At 44.1% G+C, this 27062-nt stretch overlaps 1 protein-coding gene across 3 annotated transcripts in view; it reads right to left on the bottom strand.

Moving 5' to 3' along the window:
• Positions 1-27062, bottom strand: part of PARN (poly(A)-specific ribonuclease) — a 168295-nt gene that overhangs the window by 19123 nt on the left and 122110 nt on the right. For all 3 annotated transcript variants that reach the window (XM_043560491.1, XM_043560493.1, XM_043560492.1), the window contains one exon: positions 22779-22968. In XM_043560491.1, coding sequence (XP_043416426.1) covers positions 22779-22968 — 190 coding nt within the window. The remainder of the gene's footprint in view (positions 1-22778; positions 22969-27062) is intronic.

Raw genomic sequence — 27062 nt, 5'->3', positions numbered from 1 at the left:
CCCCATTCACGCTCTGTGTCTCTCTCTCTCTCTCCCTCTCTCTCTCAAAAGTAAATAAACATTAAAAAAAATTTTTAACTAAAAAATGTCACAAATATTTAATATTTAAAAGTTATTCTTAAATAAGATTTTAAAATACACAACTACTAATTGCTACTATTTGTCTTATAACAAATAATCCAGATGCAGAAAAGTTTCTTTCATGTTGTGCTGAAGTTGGTCAAATTGTTCTGAGTGTGTCCAAAGCAAATACAAGCTGGGTGTTAAGATTACATATTGCTTCATGTAAGCTCATTTCCTCTTTGAGGGATGAAAACATTTTGTCTGCTTGCCTTGATTTTGGTTTTGATATTGCTTGGCCTAATTCAGATTTGGGATGAGCTGATTGCACATCAAAGTATTCCACGATGCTATTTACATCTTGCCTTTGCATTTCTTCCGTAGAGGTAATTACAAAGAACTGTAGCCTTACAGCAAATATTCAAACACTAGAACGCCACTGGATTCCATTAAGATGACATAACATTTGGGTATCCTGGCAAGGTCAATAGAGCTATTACAGAGAAACATGTTTCAGAACTGCCAATTTAAAGACTGCTTCCAAAACTTATTATTTCTTGGAACAAGATTTGCAGGATTTTTATAAAGTGTACTGATGTGAGTAAACTCATTAATATGTTTTTATTTATAAAAATGACTCACTGTTAGCAACAGCCAAGGCTACAACCATACACTTACAACATGGTGGCAGTGACGAATGGGAATGATGGATGTGACCGTGGCCCCTTCTGCTCCATACGCTCCTGTGCTGGTCTCTGAAATGCTGACCTTAACCTTTGACACTGATTCCACTCTTGCTTTCAACTTCATGTGAGTGGATTCCTTTGAACTAGTAATACCTATGTTGATCATTAAACTTTAAGGCCCACAGATTTTCTTCCTTTATCCTGATTAGTTGACTGATTTTTCTCACAACTTGGAGTAACATAAAATGTCCCTAGAGGGGTGCCTGGTTAGCTCAGTCGGTTGAGCATCCAACTCTTTATTTCAGCTTAGGTCATGATCCTCTAGTCATGGGATTGAACCCCACATCGGGCTCTGTGCTAAGCATGGAGACTGCTTAAGATTTTCTCCCTCTCCCTCTCTCCCCCTCTCTCCCTCTGTCCCTCTCCCCCACTTGTACACACTCTCTCTCTAAAATAAAATTTAAATTTAAATTAAAAAAAAAAAGTCCCTAGAAATGTCAGGAAGAGATTCCTGCATGGAAACGCTGCTGGAACTCAACAGACCATAAATGTGTGGTTGTGTTTCTGGACACTCTATTCTGTTTCATCATCTATTCGTCATTCCGTATGCCAGCACCACACTGTTATTATATCTGTAGCTTTATAGTAAGTCTTAAAGACAGAGGATAAGTCCTTCAGTTGGCTGGGAGGTTCATGCTGCTGGATAAAATAGCCATTTTTCATTTTAAAGGGCTACCCAGTTTACAAAATTCTCTCGTTTGATACTTGGAGATGAACATTTTAAGCTGGATGTGTGTTTTCATTCCCCTATACAGGCGAGAAACCTCACCTTCAGAGTAAGTGACTTCCCCCTGGATGGGCAGCCGGTTAGGTAGATCTGAGATGGTCCTCCCAGTCCGAGAGGGCCTTCGAACTGCTTCACTACCCACCCGCCCTGCCCAGTCCCAAGTTCCCAGCGCTAGTGCTCCTTCTGTAGGTCCACGTGAAAAAAGAGGCCCTCCGTAAAGTTTCCCTGGACACCCAGCAGAGCCCGAGAGGCCCCTGCCCGTTTTGTTTTCCTCTGAAGACTCATCTCTGTCCGGGCTTTGCATTTACTTCTTTGCTTGTTTATTCTCTCTCTCTGCCACTACCATGTAAGTTCCGTGAGAACAGGTTCTCACAATCCTTGATGGCCAGGGGCCTCTCAGTACCTGGGTTGGGGCCATCACTCAGCCCTCTGCAGTCAAGGTTTGCTGAAGGGATGGAATAAATGAAGTGAATGCTTCCCCTCTAAGAGCAAGAAGGCAAGTGACAAACAACAAATTGCTCATTTCATCCTCAATTATATATGACGTTAACATGGTTTACATTCCAGTATATAGTCAACTTTCCCTATCTGTCTGGACAAAAACACATTCCCTATGAGATATACCTAACAGAAAGAAGGAATCTAATCTCCCTCTGAGCAAACTACCTCACAAAGCAAAATGAACTGGAAAAATCTGCGGAAGTGGGAGCTAGAAAATGCATTTTTATTGTTCTCACAAATTCTCATGCTGAATTCAAATTCCACGAGCATGAGTGTCTCTGTGTTTGTGGGCATGATCTGGGTGGCCAGGGGAGGATGTTTACTAGGCTACGCTCCATTCAGAAGGCAATCCCTTGGACACAGCTGATGAACTGTGACTCTCATTTCTAACAAAGAATTTGAGTTTGAAAAGCAAAATTAAAATCAAATAAGGTATGTCTGTATGCTAGCTACCCAGGATTAAGGGATATCTCTTAAGGGATGAGAGAAGCATTATTCCCCCCTCATATGGGGGAAGCAGGGAAAAGAAAGAGAATATATGAATATATTGAGTGAGTATGTGGCTCAGTCCTAGGTATCAAGTTCATAGTTAAATAGGAGATTGGCCTAAATAAGTGAAAAATTGGTTCTGGTTGCAAAGAATCAATGGCATGCAACGTGGTTTGAACTTGGCTAAATAATCCCGTACTGCTAACTCACTTTAATTCAACACAGAAAAAATTAACGATGATGCACAGAGAAATTAATCATAATTCCGAGATAAGGAATTTATACTCAACACATAATTAGTTGAAGCCAAATTCAGAACAAACATGTGAAATTTTCAGAGGCTGGGATGAAATTTACTTTCGCACTGAAGTTTACTTTTGTCTCTGATGAATGGATTTACTAATCAAATCAGTTATGTGAGCAAATCAAAACTCCCCCTATACCAAAAGTCCAACTGTTGCAGAAAATAAACAGCTTTTTAAAAATTTCCAGGAAGTTAAACACGACCAGTTGGACACACATATTTATCTGTAGAGAGATATAAATAACTTGACCAAGGCACAGAGAACAGGAGAGGCAGCATCAGAGGACAGGATGTCAGCTCACTTTGGAGACACTCTTTGGAGACGACAAGGAGAAAGAAGAGTGCCAAAGAACTTTGCACAGAGGAGGAAACGGAAATCTAAGTGTTGTACAAAAAGCTGATTCACTCTCAACAGAGCCCTGCGAAGTCTCAGCAAATAAGAGGCACCAGATTCCTAAAACAAGGAGGTGACAAGACAGGAAAGGCCGTCCTAGGATCCCCGCCCCTGTCCCAGGGAAGCCGGGGACCAGCATACCCCCAGGCCAAGAGGAGTGGGACGGGGGTTTGCTTTCTCCCAGAGGCACTAAGCCCAGAAGTGCAGAGTGGGATTGAGTAGGACAATAAGGAGCGATGAACAGGGGAAGGAGCATCCCCCACATCCTGAGAAGGGAGGCCAGGCCCCCAGCTCCCTCCTGCCGATCAGTACTCAGAGCACCAACAGTCAGGCTCACTTCCCCCGAGGTACAAATCAGAAAATCAACATCTAAAAATACCTGAATCCTTACAGCTAATGCCACAATGTTGAATGCTTTTGTCCTAAGATCAGGGATAAGACGCCAAGGCTGGCTGTCACTATTTCTACTTAACAGTGTGCTAGAGGCCCTAGCCAGTGCAATAAGACAAGAGAAAGAGATAAAATTTATATATGGGGCGCCTGGGTGGCTCAGTCGGTTGAGTGTCTAACTCTGGCTCATGTCATGATCTTGCAGTTGGTGAGTTCGAGCCCTGTGTCGGTCTCTGTGCTGACAGTGTTGAGCCTGGAGCCTGCTTCAGATTCTGTGTCTCCCTCTCTCTCTGCCCCTTCCCTGCTCACGCTCTGTTCTGTCTCTCCAAAAACTAAAACAAAACGTTAAAAATTTTTTTTAAAAAAAGAAAAATTTAGGGGCGCCTGGGTGGCTCAGTCAATTAAGTGTCTGACTTCAGCTCAGGTCATGAGCTCACAGTTCGTGAGTTTGAGCCCCGCATCAGGCTCTATGCTGACAGCTTAGAGCCTGGAGCCTGCTTCAAATTCTATGTCTCCCTCTCTCTCTCTCTGCTCCTCCCCTGCTCACGCTCTGTCTCTCCTTCAAAAATAAATAAAAACATTAAAAAAAAATTTTTTTAAAGAAAAATGTATATGGCCCATTGTGCAGGGAAAAATACAGTTGCCTTTACTTACAGACATGGTTGTCTAAACAGAAAATATCAAATACTCTATAAAAAGTTATTAGAACTAAAAAAAAAAAGTTATTAGAACTAATAAGTGAATTTAGTGAGGTTCAACAATACATGGTCAAGATATACAAATCAACTGTATTTCTTTATATTATAAATGAATGAATGGAATCAGAACTTGAAAATACATGACTTACAATAGCATCAAAAAGCAAAATACTTAGGGACAACTGTAATAAAGCATATTTAAAATCTGTATGGTGAAAACTATAATAAACTGATGAGAAAAATCAAAGAAAACCTCAACACGTGAAAAGATATACCACGTTCATGAGTTGGAAGGCTCAATACAGTTAAGATGTGAATTCTCTCTAAAATGATCTACAGATGCAACATAACCCCAATCAGAGTTCTAGCAGGCTTTTTTTAAGTTTATTTTTTGAGAGAGGGAGAGAGAGCGAGAGAGCGAGCACGCATGCACGCAAGTGGGGGAGAGACAAAGAGAGAGGGAGAGAGAGTATCCCAAGCAGGCTCCACAGTGTCCAGTGCAGAGCCCGATGTGGGGCTCGAGCTCACCAACTATGAGATCGTGACCCGAGCCGAAGTCAAGAGTTGGGATGCTCAACTAAACGAGCCACCCAGGCACCCCACCTAGCAGGCTTTTAGGAGAAGTCAACAAAATGACCCTAAACTTTATGTGGAAAAGTGAAGAACAAGGATGAAGGATTTACTATCTGATTTTAAGACTCCCTGTAAACCTGTCGTAATCAAGACAGTGTGGTGCTGGTAAAAGGATAGACATGTAGACACCTTTTGACAAAGAAGTCAAAGTAATTCAACATAGGGCAGTGTTGCCAAGACAAATGGACACCTATGTGCAAAAAACGAACTTGTGCCCGTGTCTTACACCACACAGAAAAATCAACTCAAAATAGATCGCTTACCTAAACATAAAACCAAAAACTGTAAAATTTACAGAAAAAAAAATAAGAAAGTCTTCCTGACTCTGGTTTGGGCGAGGGTTGCTTAAGCAGATCACAAAAAGCACAAGCCGTAAAGAAAATCGGAAGCCTCGGGGAAAACACATGTAATTGCAAAGCCAGCTTCTCACCTCATCGCTCCACAGAGAAAAGACACCAATGACATTAGCCTCCACACCCACAGCTTCTTATCTCTTTTCAGTTTATTCTTAAAGAAACCAAACGAGTCAGATATTTGAAGAAAATCTTCAACACAAGAGTCAAAACCCAGAGCAGACCAGCATAAAGAGAGAATCAACTCTGAGGAAACAGACAATGCAGGGAGGCGGGAAAACTTTAACCACTACGGGCAGTCTTTCCACATACTATTAGGACCATAAAAATGACTGGACAAGCCTACCATTTTTCTAAGTCAAGGGATAAACAGAAAAACTAAGACACAGCAATAATTGCATTACTTGAAAAAAGTAAGTATCAAAAGAAAAGAGTGGAGAGTGGTTGGCCCTCAGGGAAAGGAGGAGGGCATCAGGGACAGCTGCTTTTAATTATAAAATTTTTCTATTACTTGGCTTTAAAAAACAATGTTCGTGTATTTCGCTGAAAACATTCGGAAAGAGAAAAAAGCCAAGGACTTCCCAAAGATGCACTTGGCGTTGTGAAAAACCTTCATACCAGTAGTAGGTCCTTACTTGTCCATGTTAAACGGGCATGCTCAGCTCTCCTACACCCACTACCTTTGAGACTTCGAATAAGACACCGCTTTTCAGAGCCTCCAGTTCTGCTCTCTAACTCCAGGGAGAGTGGACGAGATCACCTTCAAGCATCTTCCGGCTCCATGACGGTACGGCGTGATCAAGTAAAACTTTTGCTCACACAGTTACAGGTGCGACCGAGTCCTTCAAAGAATCTATCTCATTTCTTTGCAAATGTCCTGCAATGTAGACTAGTCTTCAGTCTACACTTCCATCCGTCAGAATTAGTGTGGTAACACAGGATTGCATAGTTATGAGCATTTGCAAGTAGAAACGACTCTTAAGAAAAAAATTAAAACCAGTTACCCAAACAACAATGAAATTCAAAGCATCAGGATTTTAATCCTATATATTTTTTAAGACATCCCATCTCCTTGGAAACTGGTGTTTTTTCTCTTGACTTTTTAAAAGTTTATTTATCTTGAGAGAGAGAGCAGGGGAGGGGAAGAGAGAGAGGGAAAGAGAGAATCCCAAGCAGGCTCTGTGTGGATGTGGGGCTCGAGTTCACAAATCAAGAAATCATACCTGAGCAGAAACCAAGAGTTGGACGCTTAACTGAAAGAGCCACCCCAGTGCCCCAGTTTTTCTTATAAACCCACCAAATCCAACCTGAGAAGAAAAAAAAACCCATGTCAAGTGAGCATCAGGCTCAAATTTGGAAGAAAACTGTTCCACAAATGATGAAGAAGAAAGTAGGTAGGTGGGATATCATATTCATGAAGGATCCAACTCTTCCTCCCTGGATGGGCACTCATGCTTACTGCAGCCAAAATGGTCTCAACTAACGGAGAGGGAGACACTGGCAACGAAACATAGTAAAAAAAGAGAGAGAGAGAGAGAGAGAGCACTACTGACCACATGGAAAATGCCACTCTAAAGTCTAGTAGTTTCACTACAGCCATCAATTCCACCATTCTGAATGGACATTCACATCACATATTTAATCAAATTAATGCTGCGATGACTTCATTAGCACTACCGATCTGACTTGATGAATCAACAGGGTATAATGGCTTTACCAGGACAAGACAACATCATTTCTGCTCCTTCGGGACAGAGGACCTCCCGGAAGCTGTTCTGACATCAGGAAACCACACGCTTCTTGCATCCTGGTTCGGTTTTTGAAGACCCTTCTGGAGTAATTTGTGACTGCAGCACGCTAGAATCAAATCCCTTCCAAGAATTTACAACCATTCATCTAAGATGACAACCTCATGGTCGTTCCCAAGAATTCCCTGATTCTTTTACCAAATCGAGGACAACTGATGGGATACTCAGAAAACGGTGGCCTGAACACTGATTTCTGTAGCATGAGATTAACTGCCTTTTATGTTCCCTTAAAACAGTATGATAAGGCACACGTGAACAATCTTCTGCAGAGCTGATATTCCAAGGATCCAGTCAATCTACACCCACCTTCATACGGCTCTTTCAGTCTAAACAACAAGACGATAAAATAAAGTGGATTATGGTATAATTATAAAAGAATGTCATTCCTTTCAGCCTTGTTTTTAGCAAAGAAAGCATTCCTAGTATGATCTATATTTTTCTTTTTCTTTTTTTTTTTTTAATTTTTTTTCAACGTTTATTTATTTTTGGGACAGAGAGAGACAGAGCATGAACAGGGGAGGGGCAGAGAGAGAGGGAGACACAGAATCGGAAACAGGCTCCAGGTTCTGAGCCATCAGCCGAGAGCCTGACGCGGGGCTCGAACTCACGGACCGCGAGATCGTGACCTGGCTGAAGTTGGACGCTTAACCGACTGCGCCACCCAGGCGCCCCTATATTTTTCAAAAAGGAAAAAGCAGGGGCATCTGGGTGGCTCAGTCAGGTAAGCGGCCAATTCTTGATTTTGGCCCAGATCGTGATTCATGGTGGTGAGATCGAGCCCCTCATTGGGCTCTGTGCCGGGCAAGGAGTGTGCTTAAGACTCGCTTTCCCTCTCCGACTGCCCCTCCCCCTCCCACTCCTGCACATACAGGCATGCATGTTCTCCCTCAAAAAAAGAAAAAAGGGAAAAAGTAGTCTTCAGGACCTTTCCCCAATACGACGCTAGGTTAGAAGGTATGTTCCCAGGGTGTTATGAATTCTCTTATCCATTCAGTTACTTAAACCTTTCTTTGAGTGACCACCAGGCATACGTTAGGTCCTGGAACGCAGTATAAATAAACAGTAGCTTTTCCCCAAGGCGGAGAATTCCCAAGGATCCCAGGTGGCCTGGACGGCATCTCAGAAGGCATTTCTGGCAGCAGAGAAGGATCACAAAAGGGTGTATGAGGAGGGGGCAGACACTCTGGAAAGAGCACAAATGGGATCTGGGATGAGAGCGATGAGGGCCCGGATCCGGGTTCCGTCATTTACTGGTTTTGGGAGTCCGGACAAATTCCCGTACTTTGGTGAGTCTCAGTCTCTTCAGTTAAGGAATAGGCTATGACGAGGACGAAGGAAGAAAAAGAAATACAAGAGCCCAAGCTACAGTGCCTGGCACGTGGCAGACACCTGGACGACGGTGCCTTCACTGTCCCCTCCCTGTCGTGTGGTGGGCATGGGTGGGCATGTTTTTGGAGATGATGCTGATGTGAGTCTTCAGAGCCGGGGGTCCAAACCCTCGCAACCCATCAGGAAAGGAGGAGAGACAGAGACAGAGAGAAGGGGGAGCGGAAGGGAGTCGCAAGCAGCCTGCGCAGGTCGTACGGGCCGCAAGGGGGAGGAGGGAAGGTGTCCAGCAGCCTCCCCGGCGGGCGTGAAGCCATCGGCCAACTGCCACCTGTCGACTCATGGGTGCGTGGAACCTGCAGATCGTCAAGAACCTCCCCAAACGCCCTACCCTGTTGGAAATGTACACGAGGCTTCCACAAGACACGGTTCCGTTTTTTTCCCCAGCAGTATGAAAACTTCACATGCACAGAAAAGTTTCAAGAAACGCACAGTAAACATCCATTTAGCCATCACTTAGACTCTACGATTAGTTCTACTTTGGGACTGAAGATACGAAAATATACAGCAAATTTTTGTTCTTCTGCATTTGGGAAAAGGGGCACAAAAGGGAGGCTGTGAACGCTCCCATCTGGCAAGCATCCACGTGCCGTCTGCACTACCAGCAGCGCGACTGAGCGAAACGGAATCTGTGCTTCGGGGATCCTTGAACGGACAAAGCGGAGCCCATCAACTCTGTGGACGGCATTTATACCTGGAAGCGCCTATGAGCACAAAGACCAACGTGGTGCTGGGCCACAGCAACTATAGCTGGGCCTCACAGCTGACCTTCGCCAAATGAACACAAACCTCCTGTTGCTTCTGCTGACTTAGGATGGACTAGCAGAATTGAAAAATTTTTTTTTATTAGTTTTCTTTATTTTTGAGAGGCAGAGAGAGACAGAGTGTGAGCGGGGGAGGGGCAGCGAGAGAGAGGGAGACACAGAATCCGAAGCGGGCTCCGGGCTCTGAGCCGTCAGCACAGAGCCCGATTCGGGGTCCGAACTCACGAACAGTGAGATCAAGACCTGAGCCAAAGTCGGTCGCTCAACCGACTGAGCCACCCAGGCGCCCCCAGAATTTTTTAAAAGCATACAGTGTCAAAAAAAGAACTGCCAGAAAAATGTGAAAAATGTCTATACTTCGAAATTCATCTACACAATTTTCACATTTCATATTTTATTTCAGCTATAAGTACTACAAGAAATACAGAAATAATCCTAACTGCACTGATCTGCGGAAATGAAACAGGAAATGTGTTTTTCTTTAGTTAACAGACATATAAAAACAAGTACTTCCCTGCCCTATCTAAGCCTGCCGAGGGCAATTTCAATTGTTAGCACCATTAAAAAAAATTATAATCGGGGCACCTGGATGGCTCAGTTGATGAAGCATCCGACTCTTGGTTTCGGTTCAGGTCATGATCTCAGGGTTGGGGAGTTAGAGCCTTGCATTGTGCTGACAGTGGGGAGCCTGCTTGGGATTCTCTCTCCCCCTCTCTCTCTCTGCCTCCCCCCCACTCATGGTCTCTCTCTCTTTCTCTCAAAATAAACTTAAATGTAAAAAAATTATACTCTTACATGAAGATAAGTATGAGGAATGTAACACATTATTAGAAACACAGGTAATTACTTTTAATTATGGTTGATCAAATAAATAACACCAAGCATATGGAAAGAAAACACCAATTCTCAAACACCGCTGCCATTATGAGACATGAACACGTTTCCAGTCATCAGAAGTCGTGTGAGCGCAAGATGCTATTCAACTGAGCTTCCGTGTTCTTTAACATAAAATCTTGACAGGACATTCTGCTTTCAACTGTGAAGGAAAAGAAGCCTTTTCCATTTTTTGCTCTTGTCAGTTTTTGCAGCGTTGACACTTCGTACTCTAGATCTGTTACAGGAGACCTTCATCTACAAATCAACCCATCTGGGTGCCAGCCACACGACAGCCCATACAACAGACGAGAAAAGAAAGGCCAGATCTCAGCAGCGTATTCCAACCAAATTCAACAACTTCTCGTCTTATCTTGACAATTTTTCATCTACAAACACATTTAAATAAAGTATAAAACAAATGAGCAGTAACTGAAAAAGACGACTTCATCCCCTCTTTTTCTATCAAATTCATAATTTTCTATTCAAATTTTTAAAGTATTCTAGGTCTGTCATCAGCACCCTCCCTTCCCCAGGTACCGCGAGAAAGAAAGGCTCTAAAATACACATAACATGGGGCACCTGGGCGGCTCAGTCGGTTAAGCATCCGACTTCGGCTCAAGTCACGACCTCACAGTCCGTGAGTTCGAGCCCCACGTGGGGCTCTGTGCTGACAGCTCAGAGCCTGGAGCGTGCTTTGGATTCTGTGCCTCCCTCTCTCTCTGCCCCTCCCCTGCTCATGCTCTGTCTCTCTGTCTCAAAAATAAATAAAACATTAAAAATAATAAAATAAAATAAAATAAAATAAAATAAAATAAAATACACATAACAAAATTTACCACCTCAACCATTTGAAACGTGCAGGCCAGTACCGTTAGGTATGCCCGCAATGCCGCGCAACTGACCTCTTAACACTCTTTCCATCTCGCATAACAGAAATTCTACACCTGTTAACGCCCAGCTCCTCACTCCTTCTGCCCCCCCGCGCCCCCACCATGGTGGTCACTATTCCACCTCACGCCCACGAACGCGACAACTCCAGGTTATCTCGTCAGAGGGGAATCGTACAGTATGTGTCTTTGCGAGACGGACTTCCTGCACTGAACGCTAGGTCTTCAAGGTTCACCCATGTTGTGGCACATGTCAGACTCACCCTCCTCTGTGAAGCTGACTAATATTCCACTGTATGCACCAACCACATTCTGTTTATCCAATCTCCTTGTGCCTCTTTTTATATGATTCTCAGGAATCCTACGGACGTATCTCCTCCGAGAGAAAGCAGTGGTGTCCTGATCTACCGGCCCAAGAGAAGGTGAAGGGGAGAGACGAGCTAAATCAGTTCCTTTCTCCCTAATGCTGGCCAGTGGATGGGACAAAGGATATTTCTTAAGAGTTGCTCCTACATCCTGTCTTAAAATCTCTCAGGTTTTATGTCTTTTTAAGTTTATTTATTTATTTTGAGTGGGGGAGGGGCAGAGAGGGAGAGAAAATCCCAAGCAGGCTCTGCACTTTCAGCAGACAGCCCGACACGGGGCTCAAACTCATGAATGGTGAGATCATGACCTGAGCCAAAACTGAGTTGGACCCTTAACTGAAAGAGCCACCCAGTCGCCCCTCCTAGGTTTTATGTCTTAGGGACATTCTGTGGTAAACCCAATTTGCATGGTTAATCATTCCATTTTATTAGTAACTACGTACTTTAAAACTCTGTATTTTATATTAACCAGACTCTAGTTTTATGCTCCGTGTTTAATTCCAATATCTTACAATACCCCCTTGAGACCAGACTGATCCTTTCTTCCAACTGCTCAGATGTGGAAAGGAAGAAGCGGGAAGGCTGAGTGGAGGGCCGTGGTCATTTTTCCTCAGTTATTACAAAAAAATCATTCAGAACAGATGTTAAAGGTCTCCACCAGCTTTGCAGTCTGAAAGTAGCACAGCCCGCAGAAGACAATTAGGCCTGGCCAAAATCAGCAGAGAGGAGAGGAAGGCAGCAGAAAAAGCTCCGTCTATGGCAGCGCCAGCTCCAGGATCTGGAACAAGGCATGTCCCTCTCTGAGTTTTCTTAGGAGGCAAGCAGGACACACACTAATAATGCCACCTGAGTCTCCCCCAGGTTCTTCCTCAGCCCTGGGTGAGGACAGAGAAATCACTGCTCTTCTCGTAGGCACCTCAGGATCTTAACCATGGTTCCTCCTGCCCTTCCCTCCAGTGGCTGTCCCAGGCTGAACACACCATGCGTGTCTGTCCTTTCTCACCGCCAAGTCATGTTCCTCTGGCCTCGCTGTAGTTCCTCTACTTAAAATCAACCCCTCAACCCATCGAAGCCCAAGACTGGATTCTACTGAGTGTTGAACATACCAGGGGATGACACTTCAGGATTTTTGATATTTATTGGCTTGTACAGGGTCATTCCTGTTTCTTTTAAAATTTTTTAAAAACTGGGGCATGTGGGTGGTTCAGTCTGTTAAGCGTCTGACTCTTTCTTGAGAAAGACAGAGTGTGTACTTGTGCGCATGTGCGCAAGTTGGGCAGGGGCAGAAATATACACATACACACACACACACACACACACACACACACACACACAGAATCCAAAGCAGGCTCCAGGCTCCAAGCTGTCAGCACAGAGCCTGACGAGGGGTTCAAACCCATGAACCGTGAGATCATGATCTGAGCTGAAGTTGGAGGTTTAACCAACTGAGCCACCCGGGCAACCCAAGCGACTGGCTCTTGATTTTAGCTCAGGTCATGATTTCACAGTTCGTGAGTTTGAGCCACACATAGTATGGAGCTGCTGGGATTCTCTCTCTCCCTCTCCCCTGCCTACGATCGCATGCTCTCTCTCTCTCTCTCAAAAAAAAAAAAAAAAATTAAGAAAAATTATTTTTAAGGTAACAATTTTACATTGATGATGTAGATGATGACTAGACATCTAAATCCACTCCCCAAAGAAGTAAGGTTGAAATTCAGAGGTTTCAGACTTAGGGTTTAACACAGGTTTTTTTGTTTTGTTTTGTTTTGTTTTCTTAAGAAAACATAATTTATTAAAATGAGACCGTATCTCTCTCAAACATGCAGGCTCACAGGTGTAGATGTGCTATGTTCCTAAGAGGCAACGTAATGCACTGTAAGTAAGAATTGTGTGTCACTTCAGCTAAATTATTCAGCTTCTCTGAGGCTCAACTTTCTCATACATAAATTAAAAATATCACCAAGGGTTTCACTGAGTTGGTAAACAGATTTTTTTAAAAGATGTAAAGCATCTAGCACAGTGCCTGGAATGAAGCATCTGCTTAAAAAACAAATATATATGAACATTTTCTTGCTTTTCACTTAGGTCCAAAGATATTCCAAAAGCAGGCATGGTGTCGGTGAGTTTTACACCTTCACACTGACGGGACAGAGGAAGAGATGGGAAGGTGAGAAAAGGGAAATGAAGAATGACGCCTCTCAAAAGGAGCACAGGTCATGGATTCACTTTTCACAAACATCTGACATACAGTCTTCGTGAATTTCACCATGAGGTTGATCCCATGAACCAGGAACACACACCAGACTTAGCTGTGTGGGATGTTCTGTTATGGAGGCTCAAGAACACTAAAGCCATCTGCAGTGCAAAGAATCTCATTTCACCTAAAGCAGGGTAACAGGGACCTCCAAGACACATGGCTAAATAAAGAACGGAAGGTAGAGAAAAGTCCATACGGTCCATTCCCGTCTACCTAGCAGAAGGTGAGGGTTTATATATGAAGTTGCTTAATACATTTGTAAAATAGAAGAATATACTAAAAACTAACAAAACTGGTCGCCACGAGGGAGGGAGAAAACCAGCCGGGGAAGGCAGGGAGAAGAGCTGAGGAGATCTGACTCTGGAACCACATAAATGTTCTGCATACTTATAAGGCAAAACTGATTTGAAAAAAGGCAATCCCTAAAGTTAGAAATGAAACAAACATAAGTGTTTATTGAGTTGGCAGATTAACCACACAAAGGAATTATCTCAAGTGACTTCAAAATAAGGTGGTTTGTTCATCTCTAGTCAGATACACTCTAGGGGGAAAAAATTACTGCAAAAAAATTATTTTCAGTAATTATATTACTTGTAATGGTACTGTTATAGTTATTCTGAAATTATTATATATAGTAGTATAAAGCAAATAAAAAAAACTACTTTAATATCACTGAGAACCATAACGGTCAACATAAGAAAAAAAAAAAACAACAAAAAACTCCTGAAACCATTATTACATTCTATGTTAACTAACTTGGATTTAAATAAAATTTAAAAAAGAAAAAAGAGGGGCGCCTGGGTGGCGCAGTCGGTTAAGCGTCCGACTTCAGCCAGGTCACGATCTTGCGGTCCGTGAGTTCGAGCCCCGCGTCAGGCTCTGGGCTGATGGCTCAGAGCCTGGAGCCTGCTTCCGATTCTGTGTCTCCCTCTCTCTCTGCCCCTCCCCCGTTCATGCTCTGTCTCTCTCTGTCCCAAAAATAAAATAAAAACGTTGAAAAAAAAAATTAAAAAAAAAAAAAGAAAAAGAAAAAAGAAACAAAATCTTAAAAAGTTAAAGAAGTCCTGGGGTCTAACTGGAATTGGAAATAACAGTATAAAATAATTTTTAAAAGAAAAAGGAAAGAAAGAAGGAAGACTTCCTTGTTAGCCCTTTTAATTCAAAACGGCTATAAACAACAATGAATCCAATATCAATAAACACCCTGAGAACCCAGATTACGGTTTCTAAATACCATTTTCCATCAAAAGGAACAGGCCCCTTGGAGAAATGGCTGATTCTAAACATAAGGTAGGAAATACACAGAGGAGCCCGGGATAAAAAATACTAGCAGTGAAAGAGGCTATTAAAGGCTACTGGGATTGTACCAGAAGACTCAAGAGACGACTCAAAATTGTTTCCAGTGCTCAGAAACGAGATAATTAGAGCATCGAAAAGAACAGCAACAGTGGGGCACCTGGGTGGCTCAGTCGGTTAAGCCTCTGACTTTTGATTTCAGCTCAGGTCATATCACAGTTCCTGAGTTCGAGCCCCGCATCAGGCTAGTGCTGACAGCGAGAAGCCTGCTTGGGATTCTCTGTCTTCCTCTCTTTCTGCCTCTCCCCTGCTTACATGCTCACTTTCTCTTTCTCTCTCTCAAAATTAAATAAACATTAAGAAAAAAAACAGCAACTGTAATGCACTAAAATACATAAAACATATGTATTTTAGAAACCTCATGATTCAAACAAATAAAACAAAATCTCATTGCCCACTGTTAGAAGGTGACAGGAAACCAAATAATTATCCTGAAAACTGGTTTTTACAAGGTGTTTTGGGGGGGGGGGAGATTAAACAATTTATTCTGCTTTTCCTATATGAACTGTATCTCCAGGTAACCAAAGAGATGATGAGAAGAAATTTTTTATTTTATTTTGAGAGAGAGAGAGAGTGAGTGAGTGAGCAGGGGAGGGGCAGAGGGAGAGAGAATCTTAAGCAGGCTCCATGAGCAGCACGGAGCCCGATGCAGGGGCTCGATCTCACAACCCTGAGATCATGACCTGAGCCAAAATCAAGAGTCAGATGCTTACTGGACTAAGCCACCTAGGCACCCCAGAAATTTTTTAATTTAGTAAGAGCATTTGGGATAAGAAATGAAGTAAACTAGAATATTACCATTTGCATCCTTAATGAAATAATGAATGTAGCCTTTGATCATTAATGGTCAGTAAAACCATCAGGTAAAAAGCTTATAGGGAACTTTACACTGGATGGACCAGGATGGCAACATCTGAAGCCACCTGATCAATCTTATCACAAAAAGACAGACAAGTAGACAGTTGGTGCCACCCAATGTGATGTTATAGGAAAAATTCATCACCACCTATGAAATATTCTTGCCATGAGTTCAGTCCTGAATCTGATCAAGTTTGTAAATCTCACTACCAGTTCATTTCAAATACAGTAGTCAGGGGATGTGTTAAACTTAAAAGAATATACCAGAATGTGGGAAATTCTACAGAGCTAACAACCTACCTTCTTTTTTTTTTTTTTTCAACGTTTATTTATTTTTGGGACAGAGAGAGACAGAGCATGAACGGGGGAGGGGCAGAGAGAGAGGGAGACACAGAATCGGAAACAGGCTCCAGGCTCTGAGCCATCAGCCCAGAGCCCGACGCGGGGCTCGAACTCACAGACCGCGAGATCGTGACCTGGCTGAAGTCGGACGCTTAACCGACTGCGCCACCCAGGCGCCCCACAACCTACCTTCTTAAGCACACTGGGGGTTGGGGGAGAATCCACAGAGGGGATTCTAAATTGAGAGAAGATGAGACATATCATCCAAATGTAATACACAAATTATTTGGAAACTAGAGCTCAAACAAAACAATTGTTAAAAAAAAATCTGTAGGGCACTTGGGTGGCTCAGTCGGTTAAGTGTCTGACTTCGGCTCAGGTCATGATCTCACAACTCACGAGTTTGAGCCCCACTTCCGGCTCTGTGCTGACAGCTCAGAGCCTAGAGCCTGCTTCGATGTCTGTGTCTCCCTCTCTCCACACCCCTTCCCTGCTCATGCTCAGTATCTCTCTGTGTCTCAAAAATAAATATAAAACTTTTTAAATTTAAAAATTAAAAAATTAAAAGTTAAAAAAATAAAAATAAAATAATCAGTGAGCAGGAAATTTGAACACCGGCTCTCTGATATTTGGGAGTCATTGTTAATTTTTTTGTTGTTACTAGCAATGTAGTTCTGTTTTTAAGTGACTGCCTATCTTTTAGATACACGCTTACATAGACCTATGGCTGAAACAATAGTCTGTGATTTGTTTCAAAATGACCAGAAGGGAGAAGGAGAGAAAGAGTATTAATTAAAACAGGACCGTCCACACACTAACTGTTGACACTCTGTGATAGCACGCTAAGACTTTCTTATATTATTTTTACTACTTTTGTTTATGTTTGAGATTTTTCTGTAACGAAAGCTTTGGGATTCTTCTAAGCAGAAATCCAAAAGGGCCTCTCTTGTGCTTCCCAGGATATTGCTTTTAAATGAAAAGATACAAGCTCTTAAGATGTTTTCTTTGCTGGTGTGGGGACTACAGTCAAGACAATTGTCCCCTATGTGGCACGTACCTAGAGGCAATCATTTGAGTCCTTTCTTCCCTTGAGGACAGGACTGGATCTACCAGATCTGGGAAGATGTAGGGGGGCGGGGAGGGACATGGTGGAAAGAACAGGGCTCTGTAGATAATCCTGGTATCAAACCCACATCTTTGCCAAGAGCTGTTTAATTTCCCTGAGCCTCTGGGAGAGGGGGACAGACCTCACCTCCCTCATGATGCTTCTTGTGAGCATCACAAGAGCGAAAACATGACCTAGCCCAGAGCCCACACTGAGGAAACAGACACTCCAGTACTTATTCATCCATTAATTCACAAAAACGTCTGCGAATGTAACTCTGGGTCAGACTCTAGGGTAGGTGCGAGAGATAAAAAGACACAGAAAACGTGGCACCTGCCTTGAAGGAAAACAGGAAAGCAGATTATTGATTACAGTGGGAAGAGCAATGTATTTATAGTTCTGAGAGGATAAAATTTTATGATCTAGAATTCTCTATCCAGCAACATTATCAATTATGAAGGTGAAACAGACACATTTTCATAGGGTTTACTAACCATACACTATATATGCAAAAAAAAAAAAAATCAAAATCACTCAAGCAAAAGGAAACTGCTTCTCTCAAAAATATCTACACAAAAAAGCCTGGGATATTTAGAAGATTCTTGGTTGGACAGCAAAGTTTTATGACACAGCAATACACTTTCTTCCCCGTGGGCCCTGCTGCAACATTTTTCCTTCAGAGAATTGCATTTACATAATCATAATATAAACAGGACGTATGCCTGTTGCCATCTCTTAAAATCCACTTCTCAAAAGAGCACAAAAGTAGAGACACAAAAAAGTAGTGAACAGTATAAATAATATAACGAACCCTGGGGACAAGAGAAACAGAGAGATGGAAGGTAATATGCACACGCTAAATTTGTCTTTTATAGAACTGAGCAAAGTATATTGGTCAAAGTCAGTAAGAGAGGTAGAGCGGAAACCACCGAAAGAAAAGGGAAAAGGGGCACCTGGATGGCTCCATCAGTGAAGCGTCCAACTCTTGATCTCAGCTCAGGTCACAATCTTGCAGTTCGTGAATGCGAGCCCTGCGTCAGGCTCAGTGGTGACAGCACAAAGCCTGCTTGGGATTCTCTTTGTCTCCCTCTCTATGCCCCTCCCCCACGCTGGCTCTCTCTCTCTCTCTCTCTTTCTCTCTCTCAAAATAAAGAAATAAACTAAAAAAGAGAAAGAAAGAAAATGGAAGAGTAGCAGGCACTGGGAAGAAGAGGCGGGGAGGGAGGAACAACGATTCACTCCTCTTGCATTTTATATACTCCTGTCCTAGGCAAATCTTTAAAGATTATGTGCGTTTATCATTTCAATGGTTTAAAAAGTGTCATGAGAAACATCATCTCTGCTCAAACGTACCCAACCCACAGGCTCGACACTGAATCTGCCGACACCCGCCCTTCCCAAATACAGGAAGGGTTGCGAGGTGGCTAGCCGAGAAAACTTCAGGAGCCCTTTCAGGAAGTGTAAGGTCTATCCAAGGGAACATGCAAACTGGGGAAACGTCATTTGGATGTCACGTCTGTTCCTAAAGTACAGAACCCAGAAGCAGACAAGAAGGAAAACAATGGCATCTCCTCCAGGAGAAGCAGCAGCAGTTAAAGCTGAACGGAAGGAACTAGTGGTTGCCAGAGGGGGGTGGGGGTGGGGGTGGGGGTGGGGGAATGGGCGAAACAGGGGAAAGGGATTAAGGGGTGCGATCTTCTAGTTACAAACCAGTCACGGGGGTGTAAGGCACAGCGAAAGGAATACAGATAACAGCACTGTAATAACGCTGTATGGTGACTACACTTATCATGATGAGCACTGAGTCATGGATACAGTCATGTACTGAATCACTGTATTGTACACCTGAGACTAATATAATATCATATGGCAACTACACTTCCATTTTTTTTAATGTTTATTTTTTTGAGAGAGAGATGGAGCATGAGCGGGGGAGGAGCAGAGAGAGAGAGAGAGAGACAGAGAGAGAGAGAGACAGAGAGAGAGGGAGAGGGAGACACAGAATCCGAAGCAGGCTCCAGGCTCCGAGCTGCCAGCACAGAGCTTGGCGTGGGGTTCGAACCCATGAACCGTGAGATCATGACCTGAGCTGAAGTTGGATGCTTAACCTACTAAGCCACGCAGGTGTCCCTACTTCCATTTTTTTTTTTAATTAAAAAAAAAAAAGAAGAAGAAGAAGAAGCCGAACGAAGATCTCTGCCGTGGACCAATGGAGCCAGGGCAAGAAAAAAGAAGCAAGCGATGGTCAACAAGGAGCTTGCAGATGCACTGCCCAGTCTCTGAGAGTGAGCTGCCACCAGGGTAAAATGGGTGGCGCTCGGTTACAGAGACATTCTGAGACAGTGGGAGGGGTGCGGGGGGCCTGAAGGCGAGAGGCCACCCCTCTAAGTCACAGAAGCGGGAAGGCAATGAACGTGTAAGCAAAGGACCAAGACACAGAGGACAAAAAGGGCTGAGACCCAGTCGCATGCACCACGGGCTAGTGGTTTCTGATCATCCTGGATCACAAGGAGAAGAGCTTCTGAGAAATTCTAGAGTAGGTACCGGCGGCAGGGAGAAGGTTAAAAGGCAGTGCCCACTGAAATGGTCAAGGATCTTTTCTGCATTTGGTGCACCGTCGTTTACGATTTCATTGTAGTAAAAGGCATTCGTAGGTCTGCTTGTGACACTGGTTCACCCATCCTGGTCTTTATTATATGTTCCTTATCTAAAATTTCTCCAACCAGGGGCATTTTCAGCACTCTCATTCACAGGTTGAGAAGAAGCTACTTGCTCCCTGAGGAGAAAGTCAAAGGGTCTCCAAAGCATGCGTCCATTTCTTCCTCGCATTGTACATAGTAAATACATCTGGAATTTAAGAGCCAAATGGACTTTAACAAAATGCCTCTTTTAAGATGAGAAGACAGAGGCAGATACTGGGCTCTGGAAGGGTATTTACTAAAGGGAAGAGTGAACGATGTCATTTCCAAGGTACCAGCAGAGCCTGAACTAGAACCCTTGTCTGCTAGCTGCCTGGGGAGTCAGCTGCCTCGCCCCTCCATGGCCTCGCCCCTCCATGGCCTCACCTCTCCATGGCCTCACCACTCCATGGCTCCTGCTGTCTCCAGGGCATTTTTCAGTAGGAACAGAGAAAACACCTGTCCCACATTTATAAGTAAATGTGCAAGCAGCAGTGTGACAAAGCAATGGGTCCTGGAATACAGTCAGGTTAATCAGAATTCTTGGTCTCTAAAGGGCAGCCCCTCCTTTTCCCTACTGTAATAAGCTCATTTGGTCACTTGGAGAAAGCCCTAACTTTTGACGACAATCATGTGGAATCTGAAAACCGTAACTCTGATGTATGCTTTAGCGTTTCTTACATAAGCAGGAATTCCCAGGAGCTACTACATTGTCAAGGAAGGCCGCAGTGGAGTCTCACAGACAGAAAAGACTAGAAAGAAGAGACGAGCCAAAGGGTTTTTCCCAACAGGTGAAAAATGCCAAATTGCAAATAATCTGTAGATAAGACCGACCCAAATCTCGAAAGGGCAAGGTGGCTTTGAGGACAAAGTGGCTTTGAGGACAAAGTGGCTTTGGAAAACCTTTTTCTCTAATTACAGAACATTCTTGATAAAATGAGAATGGTAACAGCACCTGCCTTTCAGGAATCTTTCGAGCATCAGTGTTTATTTATGGGGACTAAATACCTATTAGGGAGATTTTAAGTGTTTAAGTATCTACTGTAAAGAAGGATTCTTCAGACACCATGCTAACCTGTATTTATTTATTCAGATTTCATGCTGCCCAACCAAATCTCTCCCTCAAGCAAATTTATGTCCGGTCCAGTTTCTCAGAATCTCAGCCCTAGTTTTGTCCAGTTATCAACCTAAACTTCTTGAATATTCTGGACACTGAATCTCTCACCGGAAAGAAAAGAAGCATGTGCCTTACCAATGCAAGCAGCTGGAGAAACTAACGTCCATTTCTATCAGCACTGCTAATAGCCCCCGGGAGAAGCTCAGCGGTGGTGACAGCGCTCCCAGGGTCTCGGAGTCCACTTGCTAAGGCTGAGAGAAGTGAGGCACGCAGCTGCGAGGGTCCTTCCTCTCGACCATAAGGGCCCCCACAATCTTAACTGTACCTTTAACTAGGAAGGCCTGAATTTTTGTGAGTATACGTATGCCATTTTTATCATGTTTTAGACCCTTATTTTCTTTAAAAGTATTAACTGTTTAAAAAAAAAAAAAAGGAAGGGGGCACCTGGGTGGCTTAGTCGGTTAAGCATTCGACTCTCGGTTTGGCTCAGGTCATGATCTCACGGTTCATGGGACGGGGCCCTGGGTCACACTCTGTGCTGACAGCATGGAGCCATTTTGGGATGTTCCCTCTCTCCCTCTCTCTGTCCCACCCTTGCTTGTGCTCTTTCTGTCTCTCTCAAAAAGAAATAAACTTAAAAAAAAAAAAATCTTTTCCTTAAAAAAAAAAAACTCTGAAATAAACATCTTAGACCTGTGCATTTTATTATATATTAATTATATCTCAATTTTTAAAATCTCTAAACAACCACTTAAAATGCATGAAGGATCAGGGGGCCTGGGTGGCCCAGTTGGTTGAGCATCTGGCTCTCAATTTCAGGTTGGGTTATGATCCCAAGGTTGTGGGATCGAGCCCAGCTTTGGGCTCTGCACTGGGCATGGAGGCTGCCTAAGATTCTCTCCCTCTCTCCCTCTGCCCCTCAGCCCCACTCTCTCTCTCTCTCTCTCTCTCTCTCTCTCTCTGCCCCTCCCCCTTGCTCGCACACACTCTTAAAAAATAAAGAAAGAAACAAAAAGAAAAAAGACATGGAGGGCAATCCAAAATATTAACAGTGATTGTTTCTGGGTGGTGGGATTATGGCTCATACTTTCTTCTTTAAGTTCACATTTTTCTAATCTTCATCGTTTTCTGTAATGAACTTTCCCTCCTGGTTTTCTACACCTGTATTTTGTCCTTCTACTAAGAGACAGCATGTGACCAGCCTGTATCTTCTGAAGGAAGGGTTATGGGTCATGAGGGGAAGTAAGTCAAGTTCTCTTTCTACAGCAGGGATGTGGTTCAGTGTCTCCATGGGATCTGCAAGGAGGCCGGACACTCAGGCAGGGGCACGATGGTGGACCGGGGGGAGGAAGGGGGCATAGACTGGACATGGAAGGGGTTCAGCTCTGATCCTGGTTCTCTCACTGGACTGGCGGGCAGGTCAGAGAGCCCCAGCTGCCGCACCCTCAATTGGGAAGAACACGTATCCGGTCTGCCTCAGTGGGCCCGTGTGAGTGTTAAGCACAGGAGTTGGGTCTACACGGCGCGGAAGGAATGAAGGTGGCAATAACTTCTGGTATGACGTGGAGAGTTAGAAAACACTCTTTCTCACAAGTCAGAATTATGACTTCTAGTCCTGTGAGAACAAGAAAAGCCATTGCTAGAACAACTCTGCCCGTTTAAATCAAGCACCGAGAACTCTTACCTATTGGCGTGGTGATAGTGATTCTGCAGAGCATAGGATATGCACTGAGTGTTTAACCGCTTTCTCTCAACCTCCTTCCAACTATCTTCTGTCCACTTTCTCTTGATCTGCTTCTCCTCGTGTTTTTTTCCCACATAGTCAGCATAGGTCTGGATCCGATAGCTTTCCGCGTATTTGCTGGTATTGACGGCTACGAGGAAAATTAAAAAAATCCATGTAAAAATGTCTGGCCTTGCCCTGGAGATGTCACTTTCAAAAGATGGCCAGAGGTAGTAAAAGAAACCAGGGATTCAGGTCTGAGTTCTGACCCCAGCTGTGCCATTTAGAAGCCAGGTGGCCTCGGGAATGTCCCACAGGCTCTTCAAATCTGTTTTCTCATTGGGAGAAAAGAGAGCCGTCATACCCCAATCTTTGTGATTCTGTGCAAGTGCTCTGTAAACTATAAAGAACCATTATGAGATAAGTAAAGTGCATTTGCAGGTAACATTACTGGCTTGAAAATTACTCATTTTCAGAGTAAGAAAATGGGAGAAAAAAAAACCCACTAAGGGAAAACTGTAAACTCCTCCTTGTTAGAAAGTGAAAATGAAAATGAAAGCAATATTGACAGCAGAGCTGAGACCACCGTGTCCGATATGGAAGGTCTACCCTATGTCTGTGCCCAGTGCCTTCCATACGAGATGTCTAACCTCACAACACATTTGCAAGCGAGGCACAGACGTTGGGTGGCTGCCACAGGCCACACGGCGGGCTGGTGGCAGCGCTGGGAAGCAACACCAGGCTGCCTGGACCCGAAGGCCAGGGCCCTTCTTGTCACTCTGCACGTCACTTTCAACTGTGCAAATTCAAGATATCCCCACAAGCACGCCTCTCCTCCTTCCACACCGAAAGACTGCTAATTCTCTGCAATGTGCCTCTGGCTGGCGGGAGCGCTTGGAAGCTGGAACTCATTCCCTCCTTAGTGCTGACATTTCACTAAGGCCAGGTCAGTTTTCTTACAGTCTTCGCTGCCTGCTCTTCAGACGCTGGTGGACAGAACGCTCTGGGAGCGTGGGACCGACGACCCGGGGAAGACCTGTTGGTGGCCGGGTGGCCATTTTGCTGGTTCTGGCTTCTGCAGCTTGCGCATAGACTCTCCGAGCCCACGGTCACCACCAACAGTGACTGCCCACAGCGGCGGTGAGACGGCGAGAGCCCGGCCATGCCGGCAGGGGCCGTTAAGGGCAGACCTTCTACCTGGACAGCTGCAAAAGCACCATGATGTCTACAAGAGGGTCCGTGTCCCCACTCCTGGCAACGTCCTGGGTGCGGAGTAGTTCTCACTAAATAACACGCAAACAAATGCACGGCAGTGACAAGCACGCACGGCCCGTGAGCACATCAGAACCAGACAGGGGACTCCAGGACATCGGGGACCTTAAATCAGAGGGAAAGACAACTGTACGAGAGGCAGAGGCTCCACATATCTGACACCTAACGCTTCTCACCTTCGCTCTAAGTGGGCCAGATTTGCCTAAAACTTCTAAGCACAGCAGTGGTTTACAGAATGTCATGCCCTAAAATGTTTAGCCATCTGAGGAGCAAAACATAACAACAAAACAAGAAAGAAAGGAAAAAAAAAAACCAACTCCACTCTTGAAGAAAAACACGTATTTTTACTAAGAAGTTTGCTGTAACTTTTCAAATAATCACTCTAGAGTTAAAGAGGAGAAAAGGTGGAAGGGAGGACCCTCAGAGTATTACCGAACTTCCCTATTACAGCGAGTCTCCCAGAGAAGGAGAGTGAGTTGCTGAGATGTGTGCTCAAGGCGGCGTGCCCTGACTCACTCGCAAGAAGATAAACAGAAGAAGCATCCAGTTTTGGAGACGCACTACCGGCCAAAGTCACTCTGAGCACAGAACCACAGAAAACGGGATCCTTTCTCGAAAACCTTACTCCGTGGGACAGCTACTTCTGCTGCTTTCAGTGGACTGCATTTCTGACTTTCTCCGCTCACTTAACCACCCGACCATTTATACATCCAATACACATCAACCACCCATGCTTCCCACCTGGCCACTGCTCGCTGTCCCGGGGACCGTGTCAGATGTTCGGGAGAACGAGACACAATTTCCACTCTCTGAAGCTTATCCTGTCACATGCAAACGTCACGTGGAGGGGATTTCACTGGAAGCGTAAGACTACCTTACTGACACGGGTTAAACTTTCAGCGTGATCTATGACGAGAACCCAAAGATTCTATCATCACTGTTCGGTCCTGATGGTCGGCCAATGAGCAGCTCCCGAATTTCCTTGTCTTAAGTTCCATTCCTTCTTCCAGCAGGTTTATTTTGCGAGCCTGCCCCAAAGGGATGACATCTGCAATGATTCCTCTCTCGAGTTTCATTTGGACTCCCAAGTAAAAGAGTAGGCTTGAGTCAATATTCCCCATGAAAGCAAAGGTGATGATAGGGTCATAAAGGAGCCAAGATGATCTATTTAACAGTATCTGGTCGTTTCCAATAATCCAGCGCGCAGCCCCACGGACAAATGTTACAAACAAGCCCCTGACCACGGTGGGGAATTTACCCGAGAACATGTGGAATGGGGATCACTTAAAAGGGGAAACAAATAACAAGCCACTTTTCACCGCTGGCCTTCACATGGCAGTCATTTACCAGCATTCCTTCACGTCCCAGCAGCTCCAGAGCTCGCGGCCTTTCATCTGGAAGCCAAGCTCTGGCTCACAGCCACCCCTCCTCGAACGGATGAATCAGCAAAATGAATTGGCTGTCAGCTGTGTCCTCCAGTGGTTCCAGCTCGCCTGTCAGCAGCAGCATGTAGCGAGCCGCGCGGTAATACTAACCTTTTCCAAATTTGTCAGGGAAATGATTCAAGGCCACCTTTTGGTGGTGCCACTTGGTTAGAGCCTCTGGGGAAGCGTGCATGCCGATGGCCCTCCCCGCCTCCTTGGAGGGGAGCCAGGGCAGCCCCGCCCACCACAGCTTCCCCGGGCCAGGACCGCTCATCTCCTGACACCCGGGACGCATTACAGCATTTCATCTTCACGGGGACCCCGCAGGGAAGGGATGCTCTAGTCACCACCCAGGGACAGAGACTGACATCAGGGAAGCCAGGCTGCTGGCCTAAGGTCTTGTAGGCAAGTGACAAAGCTGGTGTGGAACCAAAACATGACTTTTTTAGGTGATACCACCATGTGTCTGCCATATATTTGTATGTACTTATGTGGTTATTTAGATTGATGGTTGTCTTCTAAAATGCTTCCTTTACTAGGGGTTTTAAAGAATGTTTAGATTTTTCCCTAAAAATTTAAGAACTTTCTATTACTGTCACGCAAAGCCTCTCCAACGAAGTTGGTGGATACGTTAAGATTATGGATCAGGTGACTTAAGATATAGATTCCTTCCTAACTTGATCTATAGACTTAATTCCACATTTTAATAAAAGATCGAAAAAATGAAAAATGAAATTAAAAACAAATATCAATAGAAAACAGAACAGGGTTAGTCAGGGACTGGGGGAGGAGGTGAAGTACAAAGGGGATGAGGGAATTTTGGGGGGCGATGGAACAGTCATATCTTGATTGCGGTGGTGGTTACAGGGCTATATGCATTTGCTGAAACACAGAGCTGCGCAACAAAGAGGGTATTTTTACTCTACAAAAATTATACCCCAATTATTCTGTGGAACTGGAAAGGTTGATTCCAAAAGTTAAACAGAAGAACAAATGGGCCAACAATGGCCCAGACATTTCTGAAGAAGAATAAGGAAGGGGGACTTGCCTTGCTAGCTACAAAAGCTTCCTTTAAGCCAAAGTAACTAAGATGGTGTATAAATGGTACAGAGATCAACAAACTGACCAAGGGTACAGAAGAGCCTAGAAACAGACTGATGCATCTTTGAAACTTTGATTTTTGACAGAGACAGCATGACAGAAAATGTGGGAAAGGAAAAGTTGGAAAAATTGTTTATCCATAGGAAAAAAAAACGAAATTGGATTCTTAGTCACATCACGCTGAGAAATCAACTCCAGATGGATGAAGAAATGAAATGTCAAAAGCAAACTTTGAAAACTTGAAAAGAAAATATAAGTGCATATCTTTTCTGAGCTTGAAGTAGGAAAGAATTTATGAAGACACAAATAACGTTAAGCATTAAAATAGGTCAGTTAGTAGGACTACATTAAATAAAAACCTGTCCATCAGCAGACACTTTAGAGAGCAAAGCCAATCCACAAACCGGGAGAAGATGTTGGTAATGCGTGGAACTGGTGAAGGTTTAGC

Source organism: Prionailurus bengalensis, chromosome E3, assembly GCF_016509475.1.
Source record: "Prionailurus bengalensis isolate Pbe53 chromosome E3, Fcat_Pben_1.1_paternal_pri, whole genome shotgun sequence".
NCBI lineage: Eukaryota > Metazoa > Chordata > Mammalia > Carnivora > Felidae > Prionailurus > Prionailurus bengalensis.
This window is presented reverse-complemented; position numbering and strand designations above follow the sequence as displayed.